At 40.9% G+C, this 16,835-nt stretch overlaps 1 protein-coding gene across 1 annotated transcript; it reads left to right on the forward strand.

Moving 5' to 3' along the window:
• The first annotated feature begins 10,739 nt into the window (after nucleotides 1-10,739).
• On the forward strand, nucleotides 10,740-15,725 carry HIGD1C (HIG1 hypoxia inducible domain family member 1C). The gene is made up of 3 exons (XM_060760868.2): nucleotides 10,740-10,833; nucleotides 15,132-15,266; nucleotides 15,560-15,725. Exons 1-3 carry the CDS (start codon nucleotides 10,740-10,742, stop codon nucleotides 15,631-15,633), a joined length of 303 nt encoding a protein of 100 aa, XP_060616851.2. The 3' UTR covers nucleotides 15,634-15,725.
• The last annotated feature ends 1,110 nt before the right edge of the window (nucleotides 15,726-16,835 follow it).

Genomic DNA, 16,835 nt, shown 5'->3' on the forward strand with positions numbered 1-16,835 from the left:
CTCCAGTCTGTTCTCCAGCTTGAAAATGTTACCAGCTTAATTAATTGTTAATGTTCTAGCAGGAAAAAGAATTAAAGCATGGATAATATAAGGGGGATCGATTACATTTTCTTTAACCTCACCAGGCCTCAGCATTGCACCTAGATGTCATCCCTCATGTAGAGCAACAAATGCCACAAATGCATTGGAGAAGTAACATATGAACTGTGCCATATACACAAATCAGAGCCTGTGAAGATCTTCTCATAAAACTCCCGTCTTTTGAAGTCGAAAAATTGTATCAGAAGAGCTTCTGGAAAACCAGCCACCAATGTGAAAAATGCGTATCAGTTCATTTTTTTTCCATCTTTGTAGCTATGGCACTGCATCTTGTTATCAGACAGGTGCTTAGAGTGGTTTGTAGGTCATAGAATCATAGAATCATAGAATCAAAGAGTTGGAAGAGACCTACCTCATGGGCCATCCAGTCCAACCCCCTGCCAAGAAGCAGGAATATTGCATTCAAATCACCCCTGACAAATGGCCATCCAGCCTCTGCTTAAAAGCTTCCAAAGAAGGAGCCTCCACCACACTCCGGGGCAGAGAGTTCCACTGCTGAACGGCTCTCACAGTCAGGAAGTTCTTCCTCATGTTCAGATGGAATCTCCTCTCTTGTAGTTTGAAGCCATTGTTCCGCGTCCTAGTCTCCAAGGAAGCAGAAAACAAGCTTGCTCCCTCCTCCCTGTGGCTTCCTCTCACATATTTATACATGGCTATCATATCTCCTCTCAGCCTTCTCTTCTTCAGGCTAAACATGCCCAGTTCCCTAAGCCGCTCCTCATAGGGCTTGTTCTCCAGACCCTGGATCATTTTAGTCGCCCTCCTCTGGACACATCCCAGCTTGTCAATATCTCTCTTGAATTGTGGTGCCCAGAATTGGACACAATATTCCAGATGTGGTCTAACCAAAGCAGAATAGAGGGGTAGCATTACGTCCTTAGATCTAGACACTATGCTCCTATTGATGCAGGCCAAAATCCCATTGGCTTTTTTTGCCGCCACATCACATTGTTGGCTCATGTTTAACTTGTTGTCCACGAGGACTCCAAGATCTTTTTCACACGTACTGCTCTCGAGCCAGGCGTCACCCATTCTGTATCTTTGCATTTCATTTTTTTCTGCCAAAGTGGAGTATCTTGCATTTGTCACTGTTGAACTTCATTTTGTTAGTTTTGGCCCATCTCTCTAATCTGTCAAGATTAGGTCTTCTTCTGAATGTGCAGAGCCTATGTTATCATCAGCATATTGTAGTTCTATAACAGATGATGTTGTGACCTTGGTTTTGGCTTTCAGTCTGCTGAGGTTAAATAGTTTGCCATCTGTCTGATAGGTAATTTTTACACTGGCGGGAAGCTTTAACTATTTTAAAAAATGAATGAATTCCTATGAACACTGCACATATCTTATTTGTAGTGCAAAAAACTTTAATACAATACAATAATTAAAATGAAGAACAATGTTAACAAATATAAACTTATTAGTATTTCAATGTGAAGTGTGGGCCTGCTTTTGGCTGATGAGAAAGGATTGTTGTTGTTATTGTTGTTGTGTACTTTGAAGTCATTTCAGACTTGGGTTGACCCTGAGCGAGGGCTGAGTAAATGACCTTGGAGGGCCGTATCCAGCTCCCGGGCCTTAGTTTGAGGACCCCTGTTCTAGAACATGGTCATACAGCCCGAAAACCTAAAACAACCCAATTCCTCTGTGTTTGCTGTGTGCCTTGGGTGGTGGGCCGTAGTGTTTGGGGAGGACATTGGCAACGATTGGGCTACATGTTCATGGTGCTCACTCTAACCTGCAATGTCAGTGAAGGGAGTGCCTTTGGAGCAGTGTTTCTCAACCTTCCTAATGCCACGACCCCTTAATACAGTTCCTCATGTTGTGGTGACCCTCAACCATAGCATTATTTTCGTTGCTACTTCATAACTGTAATTTTGCTACTGTTTGAATTCTAATGTAAATATCTGATATGCAGGATGTGTTTTCATGCACTGGATCAAATTTGGCACAAATACCCAATACACCCAAATTTGAATACTGGTGGGGTTGAGGGAGAGATTGATTTTATCATTTGGGAGTTGTAGTTGCTGGGATATATTAGGATTCACCTATAATCAAAGAGCGTTCTGAACTCCGCCAATGATGGAATTGAACCCAACGTGGCACACAAAACTCCCATGACCAACAGAAAATACTGGAAGGGTTTGGTGGGCATTGACCTTGAGTTTTGGAGTTGTAGTTCACCTATATCCAGAGAGCACTGTGGACTCAAACAATGATGGATCTGGACCAAATTTAGCATGAATACTCAATATGCCCAAATGTGAACACTGGTGGAGATTGGGGAAAATAGACCTTGACATTTGGGAGTTGTAGTTTCTGGGATTTATAGTTCACCTACAATCAAAGAGCATTCTGAACCTCACCAACGATAGAATTGGCCCAAACATTCCATACAGAACCCCCATGACCAACAGAAAATACTGTGTTTTCTGATGGTCTTTGGTGACCCCTCTGAGACTCCCTTGCGACCCTTCCCCAGGGTCCCGACCCCCAGGTTGAGAACCACTGCAGGCTTCTCAACACTTGGAACTACAGCCTGTTTGTGGAGGCCAGAGGCTGTTTGTGTAAGTGGACACTTCCACCACATATACACATACACATTTTTCACTTTTATTATGTGTATCGATAGAAGATAGATACAGATAGATACGTTTTTCTGGATTTAAACCAATTTCTCTGAATGCAGTAGGCTCAACTTGCTCAGCCCTTCCACCACCCATAAGCCTTGACAGTTGCTTCATATTGCCAGGTGTTGCAGCTCTGTTCATTGCTAGTGTGAGTGTACCCTTGGTCTTTCATGGGAAACTGAATTTTCCAGACCATCATCTTCTGATCATACATTTAATTGGAACATGAGGACAATTACATAAAGCGTTTGCAAGTCAGAAATGTATTTGCATAAATAAGGTGGAGGGTGCTGATAAGAGATGTATTTAAGAGGAGGGCGACCTCTGCTGCAACAATATAAAAGTACACACTGTCTAATATGTGCCATTCCCATCGCCAGCTTCCCTGCCCGAGTTCTTGTTAAAGCCAAACAAAAAGTGTGGGGTGGGAAAAGTGATGGCACGGTATTAACTGTGTGTTATTGACATCTATATAAATAAAAATGTAATGTTCGTTTGTGGGATTAACATAACTAAAAAACTACTGGATGAATTGCCGCCATATTCGGCCACAAGACACCTACTAATCCAAGGAGTGACTATAACTCAAAAAAATGATTTTGTCATTTGGATGTTGTAGTTGCTGGGATTTATAATTTACCTACAATCAAAAAGCATTCTGAACTCCACCAATGATGGAATTGAACCAATCTTGATTGACAGAACTCCCATGACCAACAGAAAATACTGGAAGGGTTTGGTGAGCATTGACCTTGAGTTTTGGTGTTGTAGTTCACCTATATCCAGAGAGCACAATGGACTCAAACAATGATAGTTTTGGACCAAACTTGGCACAAATAACCAATATACCCAAAATTGAACATTGATAGAGTTTGGGGAAAATATGTTACAGTAAGTTGTAGCAGGACCGTGTGTGTGTGTGTGTGTGTGTGAGAGAGAGAGAGAGAGAGAGAGAGAGAGAGAGAGAGAGAGAGAGAGAGTTGAAGAAAAACCTTATGGTAGTAATTATTGTGTGCAGCTGGTAATGTAGGTCAACCAGCAATCTTGGATCACACCCGATAGGGGATAACTGTATGGGTTTTTTAGAATACGGTTCTGGAGAGCTTTTTCTCTGAGGAGATCTATACTCAAAAGCTTTGCTCTGAGGAGCAGGTTGGAGAGAAGCCGTTATGCTGCTCTAAAGGAGGCTATGGTGGAATAGCTGTTTGCTCAAGGTTTATGTTTTGCTTTCTCATTTGACTTAAGAGGAAGATGCCTTATTTTGTGTTGCTTACAAAGTCTATGTAAGTTTTTTGCACTGTCTGTCCTTTGTATGCAACATTGCAAGTTTGTATTCCATCTTTGCTATTAACAAAATAGACCTTGACATTTGGGAGACATGGTTGCTGGGATCTATAGTTCACCTACAATCAATGAGCATAGTGAACCCCACTAATGATAAAATTGAGCCAAACTTTCCACACTTAACCCCCATGTCTTGAAGGGACTTGCTGGCACAAGTCTCCCTCCAGCCTCGCACGCTCTCCCTCACCCACACATGCACACCACGCTGCCATGTGCCAAGCATGCCTGTTCTCCCCCCCCCCCCCCCCCGGCTTGGAGTCTCAGAAACAGCTCTCCCCTTGGCCAAGAGGCCAGCCAATCACAGCGGAGCAGGGCTTTTGGTGGGAGGATTCGCCATCTGTTTCCTTCTCTGCCAAAGGAGCTCCTAAGGCCATGAGAAATATATGTTTTTCGGATAACCCTCGTATATATATACTTTGTCCTTTATATATATAGGTAGACTGAGATCAGGAGGGGCCGCAGTGGCACAGTGGGTTAAATCACTAAGCTGCAGAACTTGCTGATTGGAAGAGCAGCAGTTCGACGGGGTGAGCTCCAGTTATTGGCCCCAGCTTCTGCCAACCTAGCAGTTGGAAAACATACAAATGTGAGTAGATTAATAGGTACCGCTTCGGCAGGATGTTAATGGTGCTCCATGCAGTCATGTCGGCCACATGACCTTGGAGACGTCAATGGACAATGCCGACTCTTCAGCTTAGAAATGGAAATAAGCACCACCCCTCAAAGTCGGACACAACTAGACTTAATGTCAGGGAAAACCTTTGCCTTTAGACTGAGGTCCCATCTACACTGCCATATAATCCAGTTTCTGAGTCCAGATAATCAGCTTTGAACTGGATTATATGGCAGTGTAGACTTGTATAATTCCATTCAAAACAGAGAATCTTGATTCAGAAACTGGATTATATAGCAGTGTAGATCCAGCCTGAGACAGTCATAAATGACTATGGTCATATTAGTAGTATAATATAATAATTATATATATATATATATATAAATGCAATGTTTGTTTGTGGGATTAATATAACTCAAAAACCACTGTGCGAATTGACACAATATACCTATCAGGCCAACGAGTGACCATCACCCATTAAAAATACCAAAAAACACAGCAGAAGAGACTTAAAAAGCCAAAAAATAAAAAATATGTGTTTTTGCATGACCAGATAAATACACATATACACAAATATATACACACATGTACACAAAACACAAATACACAGACTGGGCCACAGCAACGCATGGCAGGGGACGGCTAGTATAATATAATATAATATTTGAGCATTACATCCACATTTGAAGATATTTTTGACCCTTGTGTTTGGAGGAAAAAGAATTGGATTAAGGAAGCTTTGTGAACCTGTAAAAGGAAACAGTTTTATTGCATGTTGTTTTCCAGCCACCTTTAATTATCATTTACTCTCATTATCATCAAAGAGATCAGCTTGCCATTCACGATCATTTCTCCCTGAACCACTGAGTAGATGGGCATTTGATGCTTCAGCAGCAAAGGTAATGCAACTATTTTTGATCATAATTTTTAAAAGTTAAAATGTCTGGCAAAATTAAAGATTGATGGCTCAGGTAAAGAGATTGGTAGAAAGGCAGTCATTGTACAAGAGATGTTTATTCAATACTCAATTTTACTGGATTCTGTTTGTATAATGCAGTCATTCAAAATGATAATAAGGCAGCTACAGAAATGCTATTTCTTTATGCAGATAAGATGTATGTTTCAGTTCCCCAAATATTTATTCTCTCTGTTTTGTGGTTATGAATGAAAGACCAAAAACAACTTTAGAGAAAGATTGTAAAATAGAATCTGAAAAATGAATAAGACCTTGGAAAATCAGTATATTCTGCCTTTTAGGTCCCTTATACGCTGCCATATAATCTGGATTATCAAATCAGATAATCTACATTATCTGCTTTGAACTGAACTATATGAGTCTACACTGTCATATAATCCAAAGCAGAAAATCTGGATTTTATATAGCAGTGTAGAAGGGGGCTTTGTTTCTGGAAACAAAATATCATGGTGAGTATTTTATGGAACAGTACTGTAATTTTGATTTGGAAAAAAGTTTTTGAGACATCTACTCCACTCTTGAATAAAAAGCATATACAGCTGGAAATCCAAATAATATCAATTACGATTTAAGAATAACACTTATGATTTGTTTTTGTGTACCTTCAAGTGATTTCTGGGGCTGGATCTACACTGTCATATAATCCAAATTCTGAATCCAGATTATCTGCTTTTAACTGGATCAGATGGATCAGATGGCAGTGTAGATTCATAAAATCCAGTTCTAATCAGATAATCTGAATTCAGAAACTGGATTATATGGCAGCGTAGAAGGGGCCTGAGTTAGGATGACCCTGAGGCTAAATCTATACTGCCATCTGTCGGGAGTGCTTTGAATGTGATTTTCCTAATTCTTGGCAGGGGGTTAGACTGGATGGCCCATGAGGTCTCTTCCAGCTCAATGAGTCTATATTATCCCATTTCAGAATGCATTATTAACTGCATTGAACTGGATTAAAAAAGCAGTGTAGACTCAATGTCATTTGAAGGCTTTTCGGTCTGACCAAAGGTTTCATTCCATTATCACTTTATTTTATTTCTTGATCACCATATTTGGCTCTTTAGATTTCTACAGAGTGAACCAAACATCACAAAGGGGTTTCCAGTGGTTAACAACCCCTTTATTTTTCATTTTCAATTAACAATACCATAGTATCATATACAGTAGTATACAGCTATATAAATAAAAGTGTAATGTTCGTTTGTGGGATTAACAAAACTGAAAAACCACTGGGCAAATTGACACCAAATTTGGACACAATACACCTAACAACCCAATGTCATAAAAACACTGAAAAAACAGCAGAAGGGACTTTAAAAGCCCCCCAAAAGCTAAATGACGAAAAGCTAAATGACAATACAGAAAAAAGGGAAGAAAGAGGGAGGGAAGGGGAGAAAAGAAAGAAAGAAAGATTGAAAGAAAGATTGGAAGGAAGGAAGGAAGGAAGGAAGGAAGGAAGGAAGGAAGGAAGGAAGGAAGGAAGGAAGGAAGGAAGGAAGGAAAAGAAAAGAAAGAGGGAGGGAAAAAGAAAGAAAGAAAGAAAGAAAGGGAGAAGGAAGCATGGAAGCAAAGAGAGAAGGAAGGAAGGAAAAGGTAGAGAAGGAAGAAAGGAGAGAAAGAGGGAGGGAAAGGAAAAAAGTGGGAAGGAAGAAAAGTTAGAGAAGGAAGGAAAGAGAGAAGGAAAGAAAAAGGGAAAGAAGGAAGGAAAGAGGGAGCGAAGGAAGGGGGAAGATATAGAGAAAGAGGGAGGGAAGGAAAGAAAGAAGGAAGAAAAGAGAGACAGCAGAAGAGAAAGAAAAAGGGAGAAGGAAGGAAAGAGAGAAGGAAGAAGATAAGGAAAGATGGGAAGGAAGGGAGGAAGGAAGGAAGAAAAGAGGAAGTGAAGGAAGGAGGGAAAGAAGGAGAGAAAGAGGGAAGATTGGCCACAGCAACACGTGGCGAGTACAGCTACTAGGAAATAAATGCACATGACATGTGCAAACACAAACCTTGTGAATAGCATACAATGCCGTAGTACATATAGGATCCTTTGTGACATTTGGCCTTCCCTGTGCTTTGCTGCCATAGTTAATAGTGTGTTTTACTATGGATTGATTATGGGGTTGTTTTTGGTTATTGTTGTTTGGCAATTTAGAAAAATATTTTCTTTGACATACGCCCCCTTTTTTTGTAGAGAGTAAGTTGGGATATAAATCCCTGTATGAAAACAAGAGATAAACCACATTCACTATTTATAACCCTTTCAGAGCAACCATTTGCTGTAGATTGATAGGTCTTCATACAAAAAGCAATTAAGAACAAGTCTGGATGGAGGAAATATGGTGCAATAAAACATTCTGCTCTTGGATGTATTTGTAATATTAGCAAAATGTGAGGTGTGGAGGGTGGCAATGGAAAAAAAATGTGACAACCTTTTAAATATTTATACAGGCAGTCCCCAAGTAACGAACAAGATCAGTTCGGTAGGTTTGTTCTTAAGTTGAATTTGTTTGTAAGTTGGATCAGGTACATTTTTAAGTGTAACTCTAGCCACATAAGCTTGTGATAGCATAAGGATGGGTTAACACGCCTGTGGTGTTTATTTTGCTATCTGTGTCCCTGTTCAGATGATTTCACCCTACTTTCTGTCCCTGAGACAATTGGATTTTGAAAATTGTGAGTTGATGTGGGAACAAGGTATGGTGAGAAAGCCTCAGTGGAGACACCTTTTCCCCATGATCATTCTTCCAGGAGTTAATTCCCCTTCCAAGGAGTAGATTTGTCTCACCTCTGTTCTTAACTATGAGTAATTTGAAGTGACTTACAGGGAGTGGTCTACCCCCATTTAAGGAACTCAATTGGCTGCCGTTCATTTTCCGGTCCCAATTCGAGGTGCAGGTTCTTACCTACAACACCCTGAACGGTTTGGGGCACACCTACCTGCGTGACCGCGTTCCTGTTTACGAACCCATGCGATCTCTTCGATCATCAGCTCTCGCTCTCGCTCCCGGCCCCTTCACAGGCGCGACTGGTGGGGACAAGGGAGAGGGCCTTTTCTATGGTGGCCCCCCATCTCTGGAACTCACTCCCCAAGGATATCAGACAAGCCCCCACATTGGCAGTCTTTAGGAGGAGTTTGAAAACGTGGCTTCCCTGAATAAAGGAAATAATGTCCTGATTTGACCAATTTTCTGCAAGCACTTTATCTACCCGTTGGATTAATTTCCCTACATTACCCTCTAAAAGCCCGTTTAGATATCCTATTGCTGTCATGCCCAGTATTTTAAAATTTTTAATCTACTACATCCGGCCCTGTCCACAGTGTTTTAAATCTCTTATGTGTTACCGTTTATATGCTATTTATGATATTTGTATTGTGTTTTACTTGCTTGCTGGCTTTGCTGTTTTTACTGATGTATTTTGTTGGGCTTGGCCTCATGTAAGCCACCCCGAGTCCCCTTGGAGAGATGGTGGTGGGGTATAAATAAAATTGTTGTTGTTGTTGTTGTTATTATTATTATTTGTAAGTCGGGCTTTAGCACAGCAGGTTAACCGCCAGCTGCAGTAAATCTTGCCAATCGAAAGGTTGACAGTGCGAAGCTTGGGTCAGGATGAGCTCCTGGCTTTTAGCCCAGCTTCTGCCTATCAGCAGTTCGAAAGCAAAATGTGAGTAGATAAATAGGTACTGCTTAAACAGGGAGGAATATAAGGCACTGATAAGGAAATGCCAGAAAAATGCTGGCAATTTGATCAAGGAAGAAGTTTACGAACAAAGCTCTTCAGCAGGGAAAGTGGAGTAACAACATACGTACATACAGACACACACACACACACACACACACCAGTGGCCAGAACTGAACACAAGCCTCCAAGATGCCAAAGATGGGAAACGCCTATATATACCTCTATGTACAATTGTCTGTCTTGTCAGTGTATAAACAGCACTGGATGTTTCCTGTATATGTGTTCTGTGATTCGCCCTGAGTCCCCTTCAGGGTGAGAAGGGAAGAATACAAATACTGCAAATAAATAAATAAATAAATAAATAGTAACTCAGGAACTGCCTGTACTTCCCATTCTGCCAGTCTGCTGTCTCTTTTATAAACGAAACAGATCAAATATGAGTAAACTTTCCTTCTAATATATGGTCTCCCGAACCTGCAGCAGCTTCATTTGGCACCAGGATTCTCATATTTATTTATTAATTAAAATATTTATATCTTACTCTTTATCATGAGATTTCAAGCTGATGTACTGATAGAGCAATACCAGATGTAAAGCTCTTCCAGGCTGAAACAATAAAATAGTTTAAACAGGATAAAAACATTTGCAAATAAGTTTAGAAACTTTCAAGTGTACCAAAGTGTGTATATACATTTAAAAGTAAGTTAAAAGTATATTTAAGGCTTTAAGGGAAAAGGTCTAGTCTTGGTAATGGAAAGAAGCCAAGGGGGGAGGCTAAACAGCTGGGATTCATTGGCTGAGAAAAATCCTCAATGTGTACTTGTTTTCCAGCATAGAATTTTCCTTACTAGGAAGTCCATAATCTATTGGAAATTCCAGTGCACCATAACCTTATTGAAAAGGTAAAAATGATGTCACCTCCGTTTGGCAAAATGTGAATCTGTATGAAGATAGAGACCACTAGTCTAGAATGGTGTGACCTTGTTAGAAGTCAAACCTTAAGACAAGTGATATTCATAAAACATTAATGTAATAGCACACAGGTAGCTCAGCTGTTACACTGAGGAACCATGCCTTTAAACAGCCAAGGATAAAGACGGGCCACTACAAAAATATATCTGCTTAGCAGAGGATGGTTGTTTGAAGTAGAATTTGCAGTTGTCCAAAATTATATACACTGCCTTAAAACCTCTTATTTAAAACGTGCACTCAAGAAATAAAACAAAGTCATCTTCTTTGAAAAATAATTTATTTTGTTTACTAACAAACTTGTATATATTCAGCATACAGGCACATATACTGTCTTTAAGCATATCTGTACTCACTCAAGTCCAGCCTTTTCTGCCACCCCAAAACATCTGATTATTTCTTATCTTTATCAGCATTTGTCTTTTTTTATTTTCAGACGTGAAAGATGTCTTCTGATGAGTCCTGGTCTCCGAGTGAAGAGGATAGCCAAGCTTCGAAGCTTGCAAGAAAATCCCGGGATGCTCCCTTTGTCCCCATAGGTAAGCTGAACGACTCCTATGGGGACAAAGGTGTTCGTTCAGCAAAGGACTCAGGTGGCAGGAGGTACCGTGGCTAGAGAGCTGCACTTTCTGGAGAGGCCAAGATCGTAGACTCAAACATCAAACATCAAAACATCAAAATTACTGATACTCCATGGCTGACCAATCTGCTCATCTTAAATTATCCCATTAAGGTTTGGGGAATAAAATTGAGTACATTCCCATCAATTACCATATTTACTATATGGAGAATTCTGGGCGAAGGATGGGGGTTGATTAAGAAATGAATGTGGGGCAAACAGTCCTCTAAATTCTAGATCAGTGTTTCTCAACCTTCCTAATGCCACAACCCCTTAATACAGTTCCTCATGTTGTGGTGACCCCCGACCATATTATTTTGTTGCTACTTCATAACTGTAATTTTGCTATTCTTATGAATCGCAATGTAAATACCTGATATGCAGGATGTATTTTCATTCACTGGACTAAATACCCAATATGCCCAAATCTGAATACTGGTGGGGTTGGGGGGATTCATTTTGTCATTTGGGAGTTGTAGTTGCTGGGATTTATAAAATCAAAGAGCATTCTGAACTCCACCAATGATGGAATTGAACCAAACTTGACACACAGAACTCCCATGAGCAACAGAAAATACTGGAAGGGTTTGGTGGGCACTGTCCTTGAGTTTTGGAGTTGTAGTTCATCTACATCCAGAGAGCACTGTAGACTCAAAACAATAATGGATCTGGACCAAACTTGGCACAAATACTCAATATGCCCAAATGTGAACACTGGTGGAGTTTGGGGGGAAATAAACATTGACATTTGGGAGATGTAGTTGCTGGGATTTATAGTTCACCTACAATCAAAGAGCAATCTGAACCCCACCAACAATAGAATTGGAACAAACTTCTCACCCAGAACCCTCATGGCCAACAGAAAATACCATGTTTTCCAGTGGTCTTTGGCGACGCCTCTGACGCCCCCTCGGGGGCCCCACAGGGGTCCCAATCCCCAAGTTAAGAAACACTGTGCTAGAGTCCAATACTCACCTTTTTGGGCTAAATTATATTTCCCAGAATGAAGTGCACAATCATGCCCGAGACTCAGTCTGGTGCCCTTTTCCTAACTGGCCTCATTCGCGAGGCCTTGAAAATCTCCCCCTTGGACAGTTGGGAATTTTGGCAATATATTAATTTCTTTATTACCTGGATTATATGGCAGTGCAGATTCATATAATCCAGTTCAAAGCAGCTAATGTGGATTCTCTGCTTTGATAATATAGATTATATGACAATGTAGAAGAGGTTTCAGTGGGCTTCAAACTAGAGATTCAAACCCCAGTCTCCAGAGTCATAGTCCAGTTCTCCAACCACTACATCACACTGGCTCTCCACACCTTAGGTTACTTTTTTTTTTAAAAGGTGTCCTCACTGAGAGGTAGACAAATGCCTTGTACTTTTCAACCTCCGTTAATCTTCCTTCCCATTCTTCAGCTTCAGTAAACCTGTGTCAGAACAGAAGCCTTTCCAGAATTTAAGGTGATTTGCACTCCCAGTGCTCACGAACACACATTTAATTTGCATGCACTGTTGTCAATTAAACCGGCTGCAAAGACACTGTTTGCCTACCCAGACCATGGTTACAGTTGAAAAGATAAAAATGAAATGTCATTATATTGAATTTATGGATCAAACATGAAGAGGCTAAAAGCAATTTTGCATTATCTGGCCTATTTTCAAGAGCAAACCATTCACAACACTCCTGGATGTCACTTCAGAGCAACACTTGATTAACTCAGAGTGCTTGTGGTTAAAATGAAATCTGGGAAGCAAAATCCAACTCCTGGTCAACAAAATGACACATCGCCTTGAAAGAAACAGCACTAGGATTTACTGATTATTACTTTAAGTAACCTTGATCTTACAAAATGGACTTATAAAATATATTCTCGTACATCAGATTGGTCTAAAAATTACACATTTCGCTACAAACAATATAACATTCAGAATTGGTGTTTGCTGCATCAACAGTTGACCCTAATTTCTCTATTGGCAGCCCCCACTATGACTGTTTTAAAATATAGTTGTTAGTATTTGTAAAGAAGAGCTTTACTAATGTAATGAGGTCACTTTCTTTTCATGTCAGGAGTGACTTGAGAAACTGCAAGTTGCTTCTGGTGTGAGAGAATTGGCCGTCTGCAAGGACGTTGCCCAGGAGATGTCCGGATGTTTAATGTTTTACCATCTTTGTTGGAGGCTTCTCTCATGTCCCTGCATGGGGAGCTGGAGCTGACACAGGGAGCTCAACCTGCTTTCTCAGATTCTAACCTGCCAGCACAAGGGTTTAATCCATTGTGCCACTGGGGGCTCTACATTATGAACCCTTTAAATATGACCTTTAAAAGCCACCTTTTCATTTTAGCCTTGCACCAAGGAGGTGAGTATAGCAAACATGGGGTTGTACCACTTAATAGTCACAATAACTAGGGCTTATTCAAGACATGTTTGTAGCAAGTGGATGTCTTTCTTTCCTTCACTTACAGTGAGTCGTATTTGGGCACAGAATCCCACAAACCCCGATGTCAGATTCTGACAATGAAAATTTAAAAATCCTCTTCAAAACGTCTAAAATTAGTTGCCTTATTCTGCTTAATTGTACAGTTAGTTGTGAGAACAGTTTTCTGTGCTGGGAGAGATTGAAATGTTGTTGTTGTTGTTGTTGTTGTTATTATCATTAGCCGTCCCCTGGCATGCGTCGCTGTGGCCCAGTCTGGTGATCTGGAAAGTAATGAGAAGGTGTTGATTTCTAATATATGTAATGTCTTTACACTTGTGGGTAAATAGTATTTCTTGTTGTTTCTTTGTCAGTGTTGATACAGAGATTGTCTGGTTTGCCTACTCTGGAACATGCAACATATAATTGTCCTTCTTTAGGAGTCCCTTTCAAATCTGTGATACTATATCTCTCTGTGTGTAAATCATATCTATCTATCTATCTATCTATCTATCTATCTATCTATCTATGGCTGGATGGCTCTTTGTCAGGAGGGCTTTGATTACGTTTTCTTGCCCTGGTGAAGGGAGTTGAACTGGATGGCCTTAAGTATTTTCTGTTGGTAATGGGGTTCTGTGTGGGAAGTTTGCCCCAATTCTGTCGTTGGTGGTGTTCAGAATGGTGAACTATAAATCCCAGCAACTTCAACTCCCAAGTGTCAAGGTCTATTCCTCCCAAACTCCATTTGTGTTCATATTTGGGCATATGGAATATTTGTGCCAAGTTTGGTTCAGATCCATCATTGTTTGAGTCCACGGTGCTCTCTGGATGTAGGTGAACTACAACTCCCAAACTCAAGGTCAATGCCCACCAAACCCTTCTAGTGTTTTCTGTTGGGCATGGGAGTCTTGTGTACCACACTTGGTTCAATTCCATCATTGGTGGTGTTCAGAATGCTCATTGATTATAGGTTACTATAAATCCCAGCAACTACAACCTCCAAATGCCAAATTCAATTTTTTGAGTGATTAAACATTGTTAATATTAAAAATAATCCAAGTTAAATGTGTTGTTGAAGGCTTTCATGGCCAGAATCAGGCATTCTCAGAGAGTGTGAGGTCTGCTGGAAACTAGGCAAGTGAGGTTTATATATCTGTGGCATGACCAGGGTGGGAGAAAGAACTCTTGTCTGAGGCAGATGTGAATGTTGTAATTGACCACCTTTATTAGCATTGAATGGCCTTGCAGCTTCACAGCCTGGCTGCTTCCTGCTGGGGGAAATCCTTTGTTGGGAGATGTCAGCTGGCTCTGATGCCTGCCATAGATGTGGGCGAAACGTCAGGAGAGAATGCTTCTGGAACATGGCCATACAGCCCAGAAAACTCACAACAACCCAAGTTAAAGCCACAAAGCAGATAAAACTATCCCATTGAGTTTCAAGTCTGAGGAGGAATATAAACCCAATTCTCCAACTTACTTGTGTCAAGCCATCCAGCAGTTTTGGTGCATCACGAAGGAATCCAGGGAAGCAACTCGTCCATGAAAAACGGCACCTGGGTAGGTGGGCCTTAATTGTTTCTGACAATTCTCGGGTGAAAAACAAGGGAAATATCTCCTCTCTTGGCTATCAAGTCGTAGAACACAGCACCAAATTTTAAAATCATCTATCTATCTAACCATCCAACAGTCTGTTAATTATTGTATGTAGCTATTAGGAAGTGCAGTGTGTTGAACTATATAAAATAATGGCCTGAGTCAAATGTTCAGACTGATTTTTACCCTTCCTTTTCAATATATAGGACTGGCAGGTTGCTTTGCTGTTGTGGCTTATGGTCTTTACAAACTAAAGCATCGGGGAAGCCAAAAAATGTCAGTCCATCTCATCCACATGAGAATGGCAGCACAAGGATTTGTCGTTGGTGCAATAACCATTGGTAAGTGAACAAGTTGATGCCTTTTCAAATATACCCATTTTCAGTAACGGCATGTATATCATGTTGTCCCTTGCCCATATCCTTGTGTAACATCTTCCCATAGCATCCAGAGCGTGCTATATGTAGGTCTCCATTGTGCTTTTTATCATTATTCCTAAACTATTGCCACTATCAATGTCAGCCCATTTACCTGTGCTAAGGTGTGAAAGAGTGACTTTGAATGGATTGACACCTTGTGAATGATATACTGAAGCAGCAATTGAAATCAAGCACATGTGTTTTCTTTCTGTTAGGCGTTCTGTATTCTATGTACAGAGATTACATCAAACGTCCAGACATGAAAAATAATCCAGGCTCCGAAGAATGAAAATAAAGTGTGGTATTACACAGTATTTTAAGATGTGTATAAAAGCTTCATGAAACATGTGTATCCGGTGTTGCACCAGGATTTCTGTAACTTTCCTGTTTATTAAAGCAACTGATATTTGCTCTAACCAAGCCTTGAATCTATATTTTTGTTGAGATCCCAAATGTAGCTGACCTTTGGAGGGATGAAGCATTTCATAAAATCATAGAGTTGGAAGAGACCTCGTGGGACATCCAGTCCAACCCCATGCCAAGAAGCAGGAAAATCACCTTCAAAGCACAACCCAACAGATGGCCATCCAGCCTCTGTTTAAAAGCCTCCAAAGAAGGAGCTTCCACCACACTCTGGGGCAGAGAGTTCCACTGCTGAACAGTTCTCCTTATGGAAGTTCTTCGTAATGTTCTGGTGGAATATCCTTTCCTGTAGTTTGAAGCCATTGCTTTGCGTCCTAGTCTCCAGGGAAGAAGAAAAAAAGCTTGTTCCCTCCTCCCTATGACTTCCCCTCACATCTGTATACATGGCCATTATGTCTCCTCTCAGTTTTCTCTTCTGCAGGCTAAACATCCCCAGGTCTTTAAGCCACTCTTCATAGGGCTTGTTCTCCAAACCCTTGATCATTTGAGTCGCCCTCCTCTGCACACATTCCAACTTGTCAACATCTCCCTTCAATTGCGGTGTCCAGAATTGGAAACAGTGTGATTCCAGGTGTGGTCTGACCAAGGCAGAAGAGAGGGGTAGCATGACTTTCCTGGCTCTAGACCCTAGACTACTCTTGATGCAAAATCCCATTGGCTTTTTAAGCTGCCGCATGATCTTGTTGGCTCATGTTCACCTTCCTGTCTAAGAGGACTCCAAGATCTTTTTCACACGGACTGCTGTTGAGTTTCTGTATTTTTGCATTTCATTTTTTCTGCCTAAGTGGAGCAATTTACATTTGTAGCTCTTTAGACATTTTTGGTGGAGCCTCCGATGGCGCAGTGGGTTAAAGAGCTGAGCTGCTGAGTTTGTTGACTGAAAGGTTGCAGGTTCGAATCCGGGGAGCGGCGTGAGCTTCCGCTGTCAGCCCTAGCTTCTGCCAACCTTGCAGTTTGAAAACATGCAAATGTGAGTAGAGCAATAGCTACCACTCTGGCGGGAAGGTAACGGCGCTCCATGCAGTCATGCCGGCCACATGACCTTGGAGGTGTCTATGGACAACGCCA

Source organism: Anolis sagrei, chromosome 2 (genome assembly GCF_037176765.1).
Source record: "Anolis sagrei isolate rAnoSag1 chromosome 2, rAnoSag1.mat, whole genome shotgun sequence".
Classification (NCBI taxonomy): Eukaryota; Metazoa; Chordata; class Lepidosauria; order Squamata; family Dactyloidae; genus Anolis; species Anolis sagrei.